Here is a 14,025-nt window from a genome sequence, read left to right as displayed (position 1 = left end):
CTTAAAACTACTGGAAACGAGGTTGAGAAATGGACATCACGCGTTCGGAGGAACAGACTCGCATTTTTTTAGTGTGAGATTTCCATTACTTCTCAGATAACGATAATAAAAAGATATGCGTTGAGGCTCCTGAGCAATACGCCTTTTCGGAGTTAGCGCAACCATATTTCATTTTTCACGCAAGTTGGACTTTGAACCCTCTGTTCTCGGTAACGAATCATACAAGAAGTACTAAAAAGGAGAGGCTCTCTTGATAGATTTATCATGTAGAATCTTCAAAAATTAAGAAAAATCTGCTAATACATTCTATGTCTATTTCTGAAATAAGAAACGTTTGAATTAAAAACATGGAATTTCAGCCTACAACTAAGAACTTTTATAACTAGGCCTTTTGTCAGGTTTCTTATAAAAAAAAAAACGTCTAATCTTGCTTTAGCCGGAGGTCAAAGTCTAACTTGGTCTACTTAAGAGAAAATTAAATATGACTGCAATAATTCAAAAATGGCGTATGAGTCTTTAAATTTGTCCAAAGTTAAAGACATTAATTTGTTAAAATTAAAGTCAGATCTAAAAAATGTTGTCGGTCTAGAATTACTGAGACACGTTTATTCCGAACTGTTTGCAACCTCGTTCACAGGATTTATTGGATATTTTATATATATATATATATTTCTTCCAACTTTAAGAAGCCTTTTACTAATTTTTTTTTAGATGCAAAAACTAGATAGAAAATAAACGATTACAAGAAATCATTATTTAAGAAAGTATTTGATCAGGGAAACAAATTTTCTTCAAGTTTTGAAGAAAATTTTGTTTCCTGGATTGATCTTAATTTGTGTCAAAATTCAGATGCAAATTATTCTATTATTCTATAAAAGCTGAGAAGGCGCACATCATTGCTTTCAAAATAAAAGCGATGATTTACGCTTGAAAATGTTGTTATACCTTTCCAAAATAAGTCTGATATTCTTATAAAAATTTTTGTGTGAAAAAAACGTGATTTGCGTTGTTTCTAAATAAAGAATTTCACTTCAAATATTCACGACTGCGTCAGCAGTATAAGAAAATGGTTTGGTGTAGAAAATCTTCTTTTATTCAACAGATTCAACGCAGTAAATAAAATTTCTTTCAAGGTTTCAATCAATTTAATCACTAAAATAAAAATATCTTTTCATTACAAACATAAACGTGAATTATTTATAGCGTTTGACGAAAATTCAGCCACATGGTTTAACATGCGAAAACGATTTTATTTTTGACTTATTTACCCTATGAAATCAACCACAAAAAACTCAACCAAACATATTCATTTTAGACTTAATGACGTAGATTTTAAGTAAAAATTTAATGAATGTTCAATATAATGGTATGAACCAAAAGCAAGACCCGATCAGGGACCAGGGACCCCTACAATGGAGTATGAATTTGTCAAATAAATGGAATCCCATTGAAAAAGAAATCCTGGATAGAAGTGAATATTTTTTCATTTCTTCCAAATTTATAATAATCAATTTCGTATTTGACATTAATTTCAAATTCAATATTCACTAGAATATTCACTATCCATATTTACCTTTTGATCTACAAATGCTTTTTTAAGTAACATTTAAAAGAATTCTCAGTAATAGAAAATTGGCAAGCAAGTTAATCAAAAAATAGTAAAAATACGTTTTTTAGTCGCTTTGGATGTAAAAAAACTTACTTTATCGCAATTTGCGTAGAGCCTGGTGTATTTGGTTATTATAAATTCTTCTTGTAAAATTGTTCTCAAAAAATTGTACTTATAAAATTGTTCTTATAAAATTCTGTTCTACCTTTAAAATGTTTTTAATCGGACAGTCACACTTCAGGAGGGTTTTACTTTTGAAGGGAACTCGGTCATGTTTTTACGCCTTTAACCAACTGTCAATATTTCACTTAAATTATAATAAGGCAGGAGTCGATATATGTCGTGTTGAATGAAAGTGAATAATTGATTCGAAACAAGGAACAGAAAAACATGCAACAAAACTCACGACATTTACTGCATCTACTCGAGTATCAATATGATTGGTTAGCTTCTCACACGTGATTAGAAACAACACTGCTTATTGGTTATATTTCTGGGTAACAATGGGTATTGTTTTCAAAAAATTTTATCTCATATATGATTTTTCACACACGGATCAGTAATCATTTTTGTTCAACTGTTCATTGGAGGTGTTACACACAGACAGTATGGCTTTCAAAGTTTTGACTTTAATCTTATTGCTTGTTGCTATCAAATACATTCTCACAGAAGGTAACCTTTACCTCATACACAATGTTAATGACATCAAAAAGGGAAAGATCATAAAACATTCGAAAGGTTTCACAAGAACAACTTGTTTGTTAAAATGCCGAAACAATCAAGATTGTGACACGGCATATTTCAAGGCAAATCAGGGAAATAACGCAATTGGAGAGTGTTGGTTTGTCCAAGAAGGTGGTGAAGATGAGTTGGAGTTACCAAATAAATCAGATGGTGGAAAAGTGGAGTCCTTTGAGGTAGGAACAAATTATAAATAATTAAGGTAATAATTAAACCCCATTCGTGCCCAGGGAGGTTGGTTGGGGGGAAAAAAGGTCGCCTCCTCTTCCTCCCAATATTTTTATAAGTTCTAAAGCGTACCGCAGTTGAAATTTGTTGACTTTTCGTTATTTTAAGCAAACTTTTGTTCTGGATATGACGTCACGTCTACTAGATGGCTACTTATTATTTAATTGATGGTTAGAGAAAAATTTTGACGGAATATTCTTGAGGATTTTCAAAGCTGCATTTTTATGCATTTACTCAGTTGCCAATCTAAAAGTTATATCTACGAATTTTTCTTATTCTAAAGTTATTGTTTCACACTTTTAGTCATTTTTTAGGTTTGGATATTTTAGTCCCCAGCCTTCTCAAAGCCCCTAAAATGCCCGACCTAAATAAAATAAAAATGAGAAACTTTTAAATATGTTTAAGTATAAGTATACTCTGACTTTTTAACTTTCTATTGTATTCTGTTTAAACCTTTTCCCATTCTTTCTCTTTTAAACAAACGAAAAGTAATTAATACTTAAATAGAAGGACTGGGTACGAGGTTCGAATTTTTTGAATATACGTTGCTTAGAAAAAGAAGTTGTATAAAATAGCTCAAGAACAATTTAATATCTAAAACAAGTTTAAAAAATATTCCAGATAGTACAAAGTTAAGATTACTAACAACAAGATATATTTGTGTTTGTACTCCTCTTGGCAAAAACAATAACATTTTGAGACTCCTCTAAGCTCAGTGTTCTTAGAAAGTGGCATTATGTCCACCATGTCCCCAGGGTCTTGTGAACACTGAGCCGTTATTAATTTCATTAACAAGGCAAAACGCCCAGGAAAGGTTGACATTATGTTACACAACTAACATTTTAAATTATTGTAACAGAGCAGCAACATTTTTGTTTCTAGAATGTTCCTTATTATGAGACTAAGAAGAAAAACACGAGCTCTAATGGTATGATTTTTTTTGAATAATTTATACTGATGATTTATTCATGTTTATTATAATTTATTTCAATTATACAGTTTTCATTTTGTATTCATGTTAGTCAACATGTACAATTAACTTATTCAGCGGTTTGGACTTGAATTTTCAATTCACAGTTTCCAAGGGCAAGTTTAAAGTTTGAATTGCATCGAAATACCAGACAAATAACTTTTAAGATTTCGACTTTTTAGGAGGTTATAAACTCATTTTCAGTAAAAAGTCTTAAAGAAGATGCCCTGAGAACGAGGTTGTGGCTTTCTTCTAATTATTTTATTGCGCCAAAAATTATGATTTTTTCTTCTGAATTTCTTAATAGCGTGATGAACATACTTTTCTATGAATTTATTGAAAGATGTGTGATGAAACAGACACAAACATAAAATACACTAAACACGAGAACATAAGCTAGTTATCATACCCTCCCATCCTATGTATATTTTAGTCACGAGAACAAGATAACTGCTGTATATCTTTTTTAAACAAACGCGTTTTAAAACGAATGGATGTAAAATAATCTTTATTGAAAACAGTCGTAGGCGCTTATTTGAAGAGAAGTTCGATCGAGGCGGCTGTAAAAATTTCTGATGATGCAAATAATTTCTAAAATGAGGTGTTTGAGGAGAACTGTGGTTAATACTGTTTCATCCAGATTGCCTTGAAATTGAGGACGTAGTTGTTTACCTGTTGACACACATTGTTTTAGACTCCCATGTTGGTAAGTTCTCACAACAGTCCAAACTTAAACTACAGGCTTTAGTTAACAAATATTGTAAACTTAAAGTTAACTTTAGAATAAAACTTAACTCTTTTAAAATTCAACAGTACTTCTCTTATGAAGATAAACTTTACTAACGCTAAAAACAAAGTAATTTAAGAAGTGAAGAAGCTCTTCTTATCCAATGGAAAATGTCTGATCACAATTCTAAAATTGCTTACTTCGCACTTTCTTTGCCTATTTCACTGTGCCATTTTTTTCTTTTTTCCTCCCCTCTTTTTTTCTCTCCTTATTCTTTATCCGTCTTTTCCTGACCTAAAATATTTCCTAAGTTACAAAATCTTTTAACGAAGGTTATTAAATGCTGTTAGTACGTTAAATTTTCTTAGTTATCTTGTGTCAAAGGTCTCATTTCTGATGTTTACTGGTAAGTTCATCTAAAATCTACTTATTTCACCCCATATTGCCATGAAAATTCTGTACAAATTTTACTGGAAAAATATATAAATACTTAATTGTGAAATATAGTTATTTTTTGGTTATGATCATATGGTTAGAGTTTTTCTCGCACTGTGATTGGCTATTCTACACGAAATATATGTTATATTTTTACTTTCTACAGAGGAACGGGTTCAATATTTACTTATTTTTCAATTCCACACTGCAAAAAGCTGATATTTTTTCTCTGATTGGCTGAGATAGCATGCAAAAAACTAATATTTTTCCTGATTGGTTAAAAACTCGCCCAGTAAAGTTATTTTTTTCTTGTAAACATGAACTTGTCGGTAAATACAACTTTCCCGAATTTCATAATTATGACGTCATCCAAAATTTATAATGGTTCAGTGCTCTTCAAATAAGGATAATCAGATAGATTATTAAATTATCATGACAAAAATGAAGTTTTTAGAGCAATATAATATTCTGGTTGGATATTATTTAGATTTGAAGAAAATACTTATTTTGAAAACGAGACCATTCTTGAAAAGCAGGGCTATACAAAGGATTTGACCGTAACTTTCGGCGCGGAATTGAGGCACTTAACGAACAGAAATATTAAAGAAATTAGGTAATTTGTTTTACTTTTTGCTAAGGAACTTAGGGATAAAATCATTCCTATTATCGACCTCTTTAATTTTGTTCGGCATATTTAGGAAATTCGGGAAAGGTCTATTTGTTCCATAATTTTCTCCTTATAAGAAACACAATTTTTGTTTAGGAAACAAACTAACAATTAATTATAAATATTCACAATTATTCTTTTGTTTCGACATAGTCATTACAAAAGAGAAGTGCCAGTGCTCTCCACCGTAGATATAACTGCAACTTTGGGTTAGTGAGGTTTTATCTATACCGCGTTGAAGGAGTTTTGTGTTGAATTCGATTGTTTAACTTAACTTTTTGTTTAACTGTACTTATTAAGCAGACAGACAGTATGCAAACAATAACTAGTATAATAATAAAAAAATTAAGTTAACGTAACGCAGATCTCGTTTCAACAAGCTTTTACATTAATTTTACAAGAAATTGTTATAATTCAATTTGACACAATTTTTTTTTTCTAAATGAACAGTTTGATTTTCTTTAATTAAAAAAATAACATTATGTGTGTAAATTCCAATATAGTGTTAAACATTCATTGATATTGATTATAATTTTATTTTAGCCGACGATTGGAAGTTACAAGCCACAAATGTTTGTTTTGGTGTAAAGGGCGATAGTTATGGTAACTTTACATTAAAGCATACTGGCACCATCAAAAAGTTGAAACTTGAACATACGGGTGAAGAAGGTACATTGAACTGCCGAAGTAACGTTAGTAACGTTACCTCTCGATGGGGATGTCATTATTTCGGAGAAGAGCGGATTTCGACTGTAATCACTGACAAAAACAACAGAGTCCTAATTCCGAATTTCGAATTTCTAAAAATCAGGTTTGTTCAATCTTACTATCTTCCTGGATATCATGGAAACTCGCCATATCTTCAATTTGATAATCTAAACATATCTGCAAGATATGGCGATGAACTCAGAATCTGGCACCTTGTAGATTTAAGAGATTTTAACGAAGAGGAACTCAGTAAAGGAAAATCATGCGCAGACGTTTATGCTGTCTTTCATAATTAACTTAATGTTTGCAACAAAATTTCATTCACATGCAGCTTCTTTCGTTTAAAAAAAAACTTTGAAACTTATTTGAAGGATAAATGAATTCCCGTCATTCTAAAAGTGTGCAAATTTTTTGTTGTTGTAAATTTGGAAATTTAGCTATGTACTATGAAGTATAAAGCTGAGAACGAAGTTGCGTTCAAACATTTTGTAGTTAAAAAGTTTTTTGTTTTCTTTTCTAAACCTTAAGATTTTTTTAACTTCAACTTTTTGAGTGTTAAATAATTCTTAAAGTCTTTTTAAAAATGCAGCTATCATAGGTAAGAAAAAGCGATCGCAAGCAGTTATGGCCGATTTTAAAAACAAATTATCTACAACAGCTCAAATATATCTTTTTAAACTAAAATATATCCGAAGCTAATTTTGTACAATAATTGTTCTTGATCGCTTCTTTTTGTCACCTTCGACTGCGTTAATACTCATATTGACTTAATAAATCAATTTTTTCATAAGCATGTCAATTTAGGGGAAATTTGTGGAAAAATTCATAGAAAGAATAAAATGAGTTAGAATTCCGAAGTTCTTTTCTTACTATTAAGAACAAAATAAGAAAACAAGAACAGGTAGCCTGAGGTCGGATTTTTGTATTTTCATAACAACATGTGATGTGAATGCATTTCTTTAAATACACACCCCACACGTGACATAAATTTTGTATTTAGAAACTACAGGAATTTTCTCAAAGTAGCATTTTTTTGGCCTTAAAATAATTTTATGGCGATTTCCTTCATCTTTATTTTCTCTTTGCAAGCTAACATACACTGTGCATATAATTCACATTCTGTTTATTATATATTTAAAATACCAGTTTTAAAGCATTAATTTGACTCCAAATTTCTTTCTCACAAACAAGCAAATATACCATGAGTTCATTTATTGCATTTTCTCTCCATCGGACTACTTACTTGTAAATAAACAACAAATTTCACGGCGTGAGTTCAAAAAAATTCCCTGATTTTTTTGGTTTTTTGTCTATACGTGCATAACAAAAACAGTCTTTTGTTAGTAAAAAATCAGTTGTAAAGAGAAATACTAAAAAATTGAAGGTGTTATTTATTAATATATGTATTTAAATTTATGGTATTTAAAGTTATGGTATTTAAATGAACATTTTAATGTCAGGAATCATTAAATTTCATTATAATTCGCGTGATATATATAAATGTATATTTGATGAAACGAATCGTGTTACAAAGAAAAACAAAGAAGTATTGTTATTTAATTAAAGTGAAAATTTTTAACTAATTTAAATTTTTCTGTATTAAATTAATTTGGTGTATTAAAATGTAGAATATTTCAACTTTGTTTTTCTTAGTAACTGTGGTTACCATATTTGTTTATATCTTCCCCAGTCCTCTAGCTGCTCTTATTATGTATTTATATTCTCGCACATGTTTAGTTTAGATTTCGTTCTTTAAAAATATAGTCACGTTTTAAAATAAAGTTTTATTTGTATCCGAATTTATCTGGAAATTCAGTAACTTTACACTGTATATAAAATGCACAATTATTTTAAAGATTTACATATGGGATGTACAATTTAACAGAATAGTCAACTTTATCCAAAGTATTGATTTTTCGCGAATGTTTTCCCAAAATTGAGTTGATGTATTTTGTTATAAGAAGTCTTACCAATAGTGTACTTACTTACAAAGTTTTTCCTTAGAACTTTTAGTTCAAAACATTTTTTACAGCGTTCTCCACTCTTTGGTAAGAAGAATTATCTCTCGGTCGTATCATTCAGTATTAAAATCCGGATAAAGAAAATTCAAGAAACTTCAAAATCAACATATATTTTTTCTTTATTCAGAATAATCTCTTCTTCATTTTTTTCTATTTTTAAATATCTCTTGTGATAGGTTTCTTATAAAAAATGTGTTTTGTGAATTGTTTTTCCCAGTTTATTTAATTGTTTTTGTTGACGAGAAAAATTACATTTCTTGTATACTACGTTTATTCTTTGTTAGTTCATTCTGCGTGTGAAGATATGAGGTATCAAAAAAAGGTTTTCATTGTATATATATATATATTTTTTGCAAATGTGAGAGTCTTACCGGTTAAACATATATTCGCCTATTAGAACATCTTGGTTGTCATAGCAACGAAACATTTAACGGTCAAATTGGACCAAGAAATTAAAATTATCGATATTTGTTGCCAATTGATTTCATTGTACATCATAGTTTGATTTTTTGATGTACTCACATGTTTATCGTGTCACTTTATAAAACAAACTTTTGATATAGCAAACCTTACGTTTTTCAAACTGAATTTTATTGGCTCGCTATCCCAAAAACCTCGTTGTAAAGAGCCCGAAGCATTAAACATCATTTAAAAAATAACAAAACAATGAACTTCGAGGTTATAAATAAAGCAATTTTTAAGGGGAGTAAATTTAAACTGAAGTTTAGAATATTTCTTTTTGGCAAGATTTTTTTAAATCATTCACAAGTGCTCATTTTGCTTATTTTGTTAACGTTAATTAATACAACAACAAAAACCTTTTTTGTTTCTATTTTAGACTTAACGAACCCCCGATGTTAAAAAAAAAAAATTATTTTCCTTTGAGGTTCGTTACATCGACGGTCTAACGTATTCACCAATAGCAAGATCTCTTATGCACCCCTAAGGTGAGAATATTTTACTGAGACCTTATTTGATTCATTTCAATTATTTGAATTGTTTTTAATGTTTTCTGAACATTATATCTTTGTCAACATTAATACACTGTCAAAAACAAAAAACAAAAAGCACGGTTTTGTTCTGCCGCTGACTTTTGTAGACACTTTAAGTTATATTCCTCTTTTTAAATGTACTTTTGTTAATGTTTCCAACTAAGACAATATTTTAAACAAGAAAATAAATTTATTTGAGCAATTCCTGGCGACTCTCGCTTTTACCTCTTTTGCGACACACGCCATAGGGAATTATATTTTCAGGGGCAAAGAAACGAAAGTTTTTAATATTGTAAATACAAAAAACAACTTTTAAAAGTATATTTGTGAGGCTAGCCATGTAAAATATGCACATCTATCTATCTAAGTTTGTTGTGTAGGATTTGGTTTGTCTAGGTCAATGCAAAGATATAAGCAGGCAATGTCTACATTTATTTCTTCGTTGCATGTATCAGTACGCTCTATGATTTATATAAACATTATTTTTTGAAGAGTGTGGACTTATTAAATTAATGGCACATTCAACTGATATCTTTATGATCCCTGATTATAATTCCTGATGTAAAAAAATATTACCAAGACTGACTTCTTCCATGGTCTTTTCTGTACAAGCTTGCCATTAACACAGCCCAAAAGCGCAGTAATGGAAATATATATTTATAAGCGATATAATTTAAAGAATATAATGTGAACTCCTATAAAAGGTAAAAGTTGTTAAGTTTGGATTGTTATTATGGAAGCAAAACAGATAAAACTCATCCACTCGAATCTCTCTTCGATATTATTAACTCGTATATTTCTTGTCGCTTGGCATTGGTCATTTCAGTAGTCACGTGAGGAAAGCCAACAATTTGATTGGTAGTTTGATAGTGTTCGCTTATGAGTTCAGCATGACAGATGAGATATATACCACAGTCATAAACTAAGAACGAAAATTAAAAAAACGTGTAAATTTAAAAGAAGATATAATTAAATAGGAATACGGAACAATGAAATAGACATCGATATCGACTGCTTTCTTTAGAACGATTACTCTATCACTGATATTAACTGCGTTTCTACATTCATGTTTTTTTATGACCAAAAATGAATTTAAAGCAACTTTCAATAAAGTTGAAAGATACGCCCTTATTTAAAATATATAGTAAAATAAATAAAACAATTAATTTTAATTTTTTAAAGTTAATAATTCTAAATAAAACCAATAAATAAAACAAGAGAGAGCTTACAATTTTGTTGCTGACTACAATCATGGTGAGCATCAAAACGATAAGTTTCCACACTGGATCCTGAAGCGAAAGAAATAGACATAGAAATTAGATATATTAGTTGTTGGGAAGTCTTAAATAAGCAATTGCGCATATACCCTTAGGTATTTCTGACCATACATTTCGCTTTGTCATACAATCGAGTTTTTGACTTTTTTTATAGATAGACAATTGAATGACAGGAAATAGACGAACGGTCAACCTAGAAATTCTAACACGATGTTAAAGAAACCTAAAATCTTGAAATCTTTTTTAGTTTTTTGAAGACAACTGAGCCTAACTTCAGGACAAATCAGCTAACAAACCTAAATTTAGCAGAAATTTAAACTTAGGAAAAAAATAAATTTTTTTTGTCGTGGAATATATCTAAGGTTTGCAAAAATCTTCAAATATCTCAATTTCCAAAACTCAAAATAACTATTTTCCAGGACAACTTCAAGAAAAAAGCCTTTTTAAAAGAAATTTCCCAGTGGTCAACTGTGGTTACCATGACTACCAATCATAATTTAAAAAAACAGAAGGTTGTACCTGATATGTGTTTGAAAACCTTTGATGCCAAACTCTTCGCCGCATATTCGTTTGATGGATATAAGGAATCGAAATGATGAAAAATGCTGTTAATATTGTCAAATACCAGTAAGCTCCTAGAAACAAATAAATGACGAACGAACGAACGGACGGACAGACGGACGGACGGGCGAACGAAGCAAACAGTTGCTTTAAGCAAATCGTGGACGAAAGCTGTTTACGAAAATAGACGTTACTCAATCTACAAAATGTGTATCTACATAACACACTTGGTGTCCATAAAAACAGTCCATTTAGTAGTTAATATATTCACTTTAAGAAACTTAGTTTGCAAGCAGTCTGCCTGGGAGTCTAGTGAGGAAAAACAGACTTACTCACCAATGACTTCCACCTGCTGTGTTTTGTGATTGGTTATCGTTTACTGGAAAGAAAATCACTTTTTTCTCTTTTAACAACAGTGGCTCCAAAAACACTTGGACTTCGTGACTTGCTGAAAAGAAATATGATACGATAGATAAAAAAAAAGAATGTTAAAACAAATAAAAACAACTTTTGATCTACCTATTACAAAAAAATAATAAGTAAGTAAATAAGTAAGTAAATTCGCGTTGATTAAGACGCTGTTAATTTTTCATAACATAAATTCGCTCTTGTTAATTTATGTCTGGCGCTAAAAAAATAATCTTAATTCATAAAAATAATTTTGAAACGCCTTCAAGATAGCTCGTGGATATACAGCGTTAATCAATAGACATAGAAAGAAAACAAACATGTTAACATTTTTAAGCTCTTTTCATTTCGAACAGGAAAAGATGTAATCAAAGCAGGATGGAAAGCAACAGGGTTCACTGATAACTTCAAAACTGTCCGTAAAAACAATGAAACACTATCAAAGATTACCCTTTTTATTAATCTTTCTTTGAGCATTTTAAACAGAGAGATGTAATACGTGCGATGACATTTCATTATTTCTTTTTTATTCTTCCAGTTTAAAGTGTCTACCTTTTTGAGAATTCGCGTTAAATAAACACCATTTTGAAATTTGCGTTAATTTTTGATCGCATTAATTACGGACTCGTTAATTACTTGCTTCGTTATTTTCGTGTAATAAGGTATAATATTTATATAGCTACTTATTTAATAAAATAAAAAAACAAGGCATACAACAAGAAAAGTATCGGACAGGATCACAGAAAGAGTACTGGACAAGATCACAGAAAGAGTACACGACAAGATCACAGAAAGAGTACTGGACAAGATCACAGAAAGAGTACCGGACAAGATCACAGAAAGAGTACCGGACAAGATCACAGAAAGAGTACCGGACAAGATCACAGAAAGAGTACCGGACAAGATCACAGAAAGAGTACCGGACAAGATCACAGAAAGAGTACCGGACAAGATCACAGAAAGAGTACTGGACAAGATCACAGAAAGAGTACCGGACAAGATCACAGAAAGAGTACCAGACAAGATCATTAAGGGCGAATAAAGTTATATTTAAGAAGAATCAACTCCCAAGCATTAAGAGATGGATAACATTTTTAGCAACCATCTAAACATTTCAACAATGCTCCCACTTAGCTTTATTGATGAGCATATTAGACACCAACGTCTTAAACGCTTAAAGATGAGGCTAGGCTATGAATGTTATAATGCATAAATACAGGTGGGGTTTCGCTGATGGAGAACACGTTATAATTCTCCAACATGACATATTTCCCTACTCTAACTTCGCCATTTTGGTTTTAAACAGTTATGAACATTTTTTATGTTAAGTAGTACTAAAACACATAATAAACAGACCTTCGATGACTTTGATAAACTGCGTTACTTCTGGAGAAATATAAGCCACAGAAGACTGCAGGCCTGCGTAGAGTTCATATTCGAAATACCTGCAAAGGAAATGCACTATGTTTTCATGGTTATAGAATAACAGAAAATTATTTTCAAAAAAAAATAAATAAATAACTTTTAAAAAATTAAGTAACTGATGAACATCAAAATCTTGTAATTGATCTTCGGAGGTCACTGCTCGAACACACTCAACTAATAATAGAATCTATTTTCAGTGTAGAACAAGCTTTCGGTTTCACGTGGTCACGTGATTTTTAAGCAAAAGGGCAGATTTTTTTAGAAATTCAATCACACGTGGTTTAGCTTTTAAGTAGCTAAGCAACCTCCCACCCACCCTAAAGTTAAGGAGTTTATTATAGAAAACATTATGTTAAGGCTACCTTTTCGAATATGTAACAATAAAGTGTGCTTTAAAAGTTGTTTTGTGAGAGAAATAATAATATTGTGGTTTCGCAGAGTATTGTAAAGTTTTGTAGGGTAATCATATGACGACCTTTATATAAGCTAAGCTGAGACGACTCCAGACGACTCCCTTTTCAAAACAACTTGTTTTTATTCTGTCAATTCTGTCTACGGGCAAATAAATAAAGGTAATTTTGTTTAAGCAAAACGAATTAGAAATTAACTAGTTTTATTATGCAAAATGACTAACTTAATAAAGGTAAATGGACATACTAAGATTCTAACAATTGCTCTACTGAACAAAACCTAGGATCAATGGACAAACTTACTCAAACATAAATCCAATGAGTTTATCATTCAGCCAACTTTTTTTCTCCAGTAACTGAACATCGTCTTTTGTTAGACACGTGTTGTGATAGCTAAGCACGATACTCATATTCTCACATCATTTTTCTTTATGTAGCTACCTAGAACAATAAGCTGTCACTCAAAAACATCAGTTATATTTTGCAACATTACTTTATAATAATATAAAGTGGCCACAACGCACCCTCTTCCTCAATTTTTTTGACCATCTCTTTAATCACTTATCACTTTATCCTTGTTTTTTGCATGTTTTAGTCCGATAGGAATTTTCTTAAATTTTTTCTAGGGCTTAGCTTTCTAAAAGCATGTTAGACTTGACACAGTTGAAACGGGTCCCAGCTAGTTTTTCAGATATTAATCCGCGCTTTTTGATTGGTTAATTCTATTGTTCTTTGCGCACGTTGTCAATATTGGGAAATCTTTTGTTTTAAGCGCTCACCCGAACAAATATAATAAATTACTGTATTATTTAAGAGGGAAAAATGTGGCAACACTGATTTTGTGCT

At 30.7% G+C, this 14,025-nt stretch overlaps 2 protein-coding genes across 2 annotated transcripts; one reads left to right on the top strand and one right to left on the bottom strand.

Annotated features, from left to right (window-relative positions):
- Window positions 1-1,726: 1,726 nt before the first annotated feature.
- On the top strand, window positions 1,727-7,315 carry LOC130624958 (uncharacterized). The gene is made up of 3 exons (XM_057440024.1): window positions 1,727-2,526; window positions 3,461-3,506; window positions 5,921-7,315. Exons 1-3 carry the CDS (start codon window positions 2,218-2,220, stop codon window positions 6,379-6,381), a joined length of 816 nt encoding a protein of 271 aa, XP_057296007.1. The 5' UTR covers window positions 1,727-2,217; the 3' UTR covers window positions 6,382-7,315.
- Window positions 7,316-9,734: 2,419 nt separating this feature from the next.
- On the bottom strand, window positions 9,735-13,890 carry LOC130624959 (sentrin-specific protease 8-like). The gene is made up of 6 exons (XM_057440025.1): window positions 13,483-13,890; window positions 12,701-12,789; window positions 11,273-11,384; window positions 10,895-11,010; window positions 10,328-10,387; window positions 9,735-10,020 (listed from the first exon to the last, which is right to left on the bottom strand). The coding sequence occupies exons 1-6, from the start codon at window positions 13,587-13,589 to the stop codon at window positions 9,854-9,856; spliced, it is 651 nt and encodes a 216-aa protein (XP_057296008.1). The 5' UTR covers window positions 13,590-13,890; the 3' UTR covers window positions 9,735-9,853.
- Window positions 13,891-14,025: the final 135 nt, after the last annotated feature.

The sequence above is a fragment of the Hydractinia symbiolongicarpus genome, chromosome 14 (assembly GCF_029227915.1).
Source record: "Hydractinia symbiolongicarpus strain clone_291-10 chromosome 14, HSymV2.1, whole genome shotgun sequence".
NCBI lineage: Eukaryota > Metazoa > Cnidaria > Hydrozoa > Anthoathecata > Hydractiniidae > Hydractinia > Hydractinia symbiolongicarpus.
The sequence above is the reverse complement of the archived record's forward strand: the minus strand, read 5'-3'. Positions and strand labels throughout refer to the sequence as shown.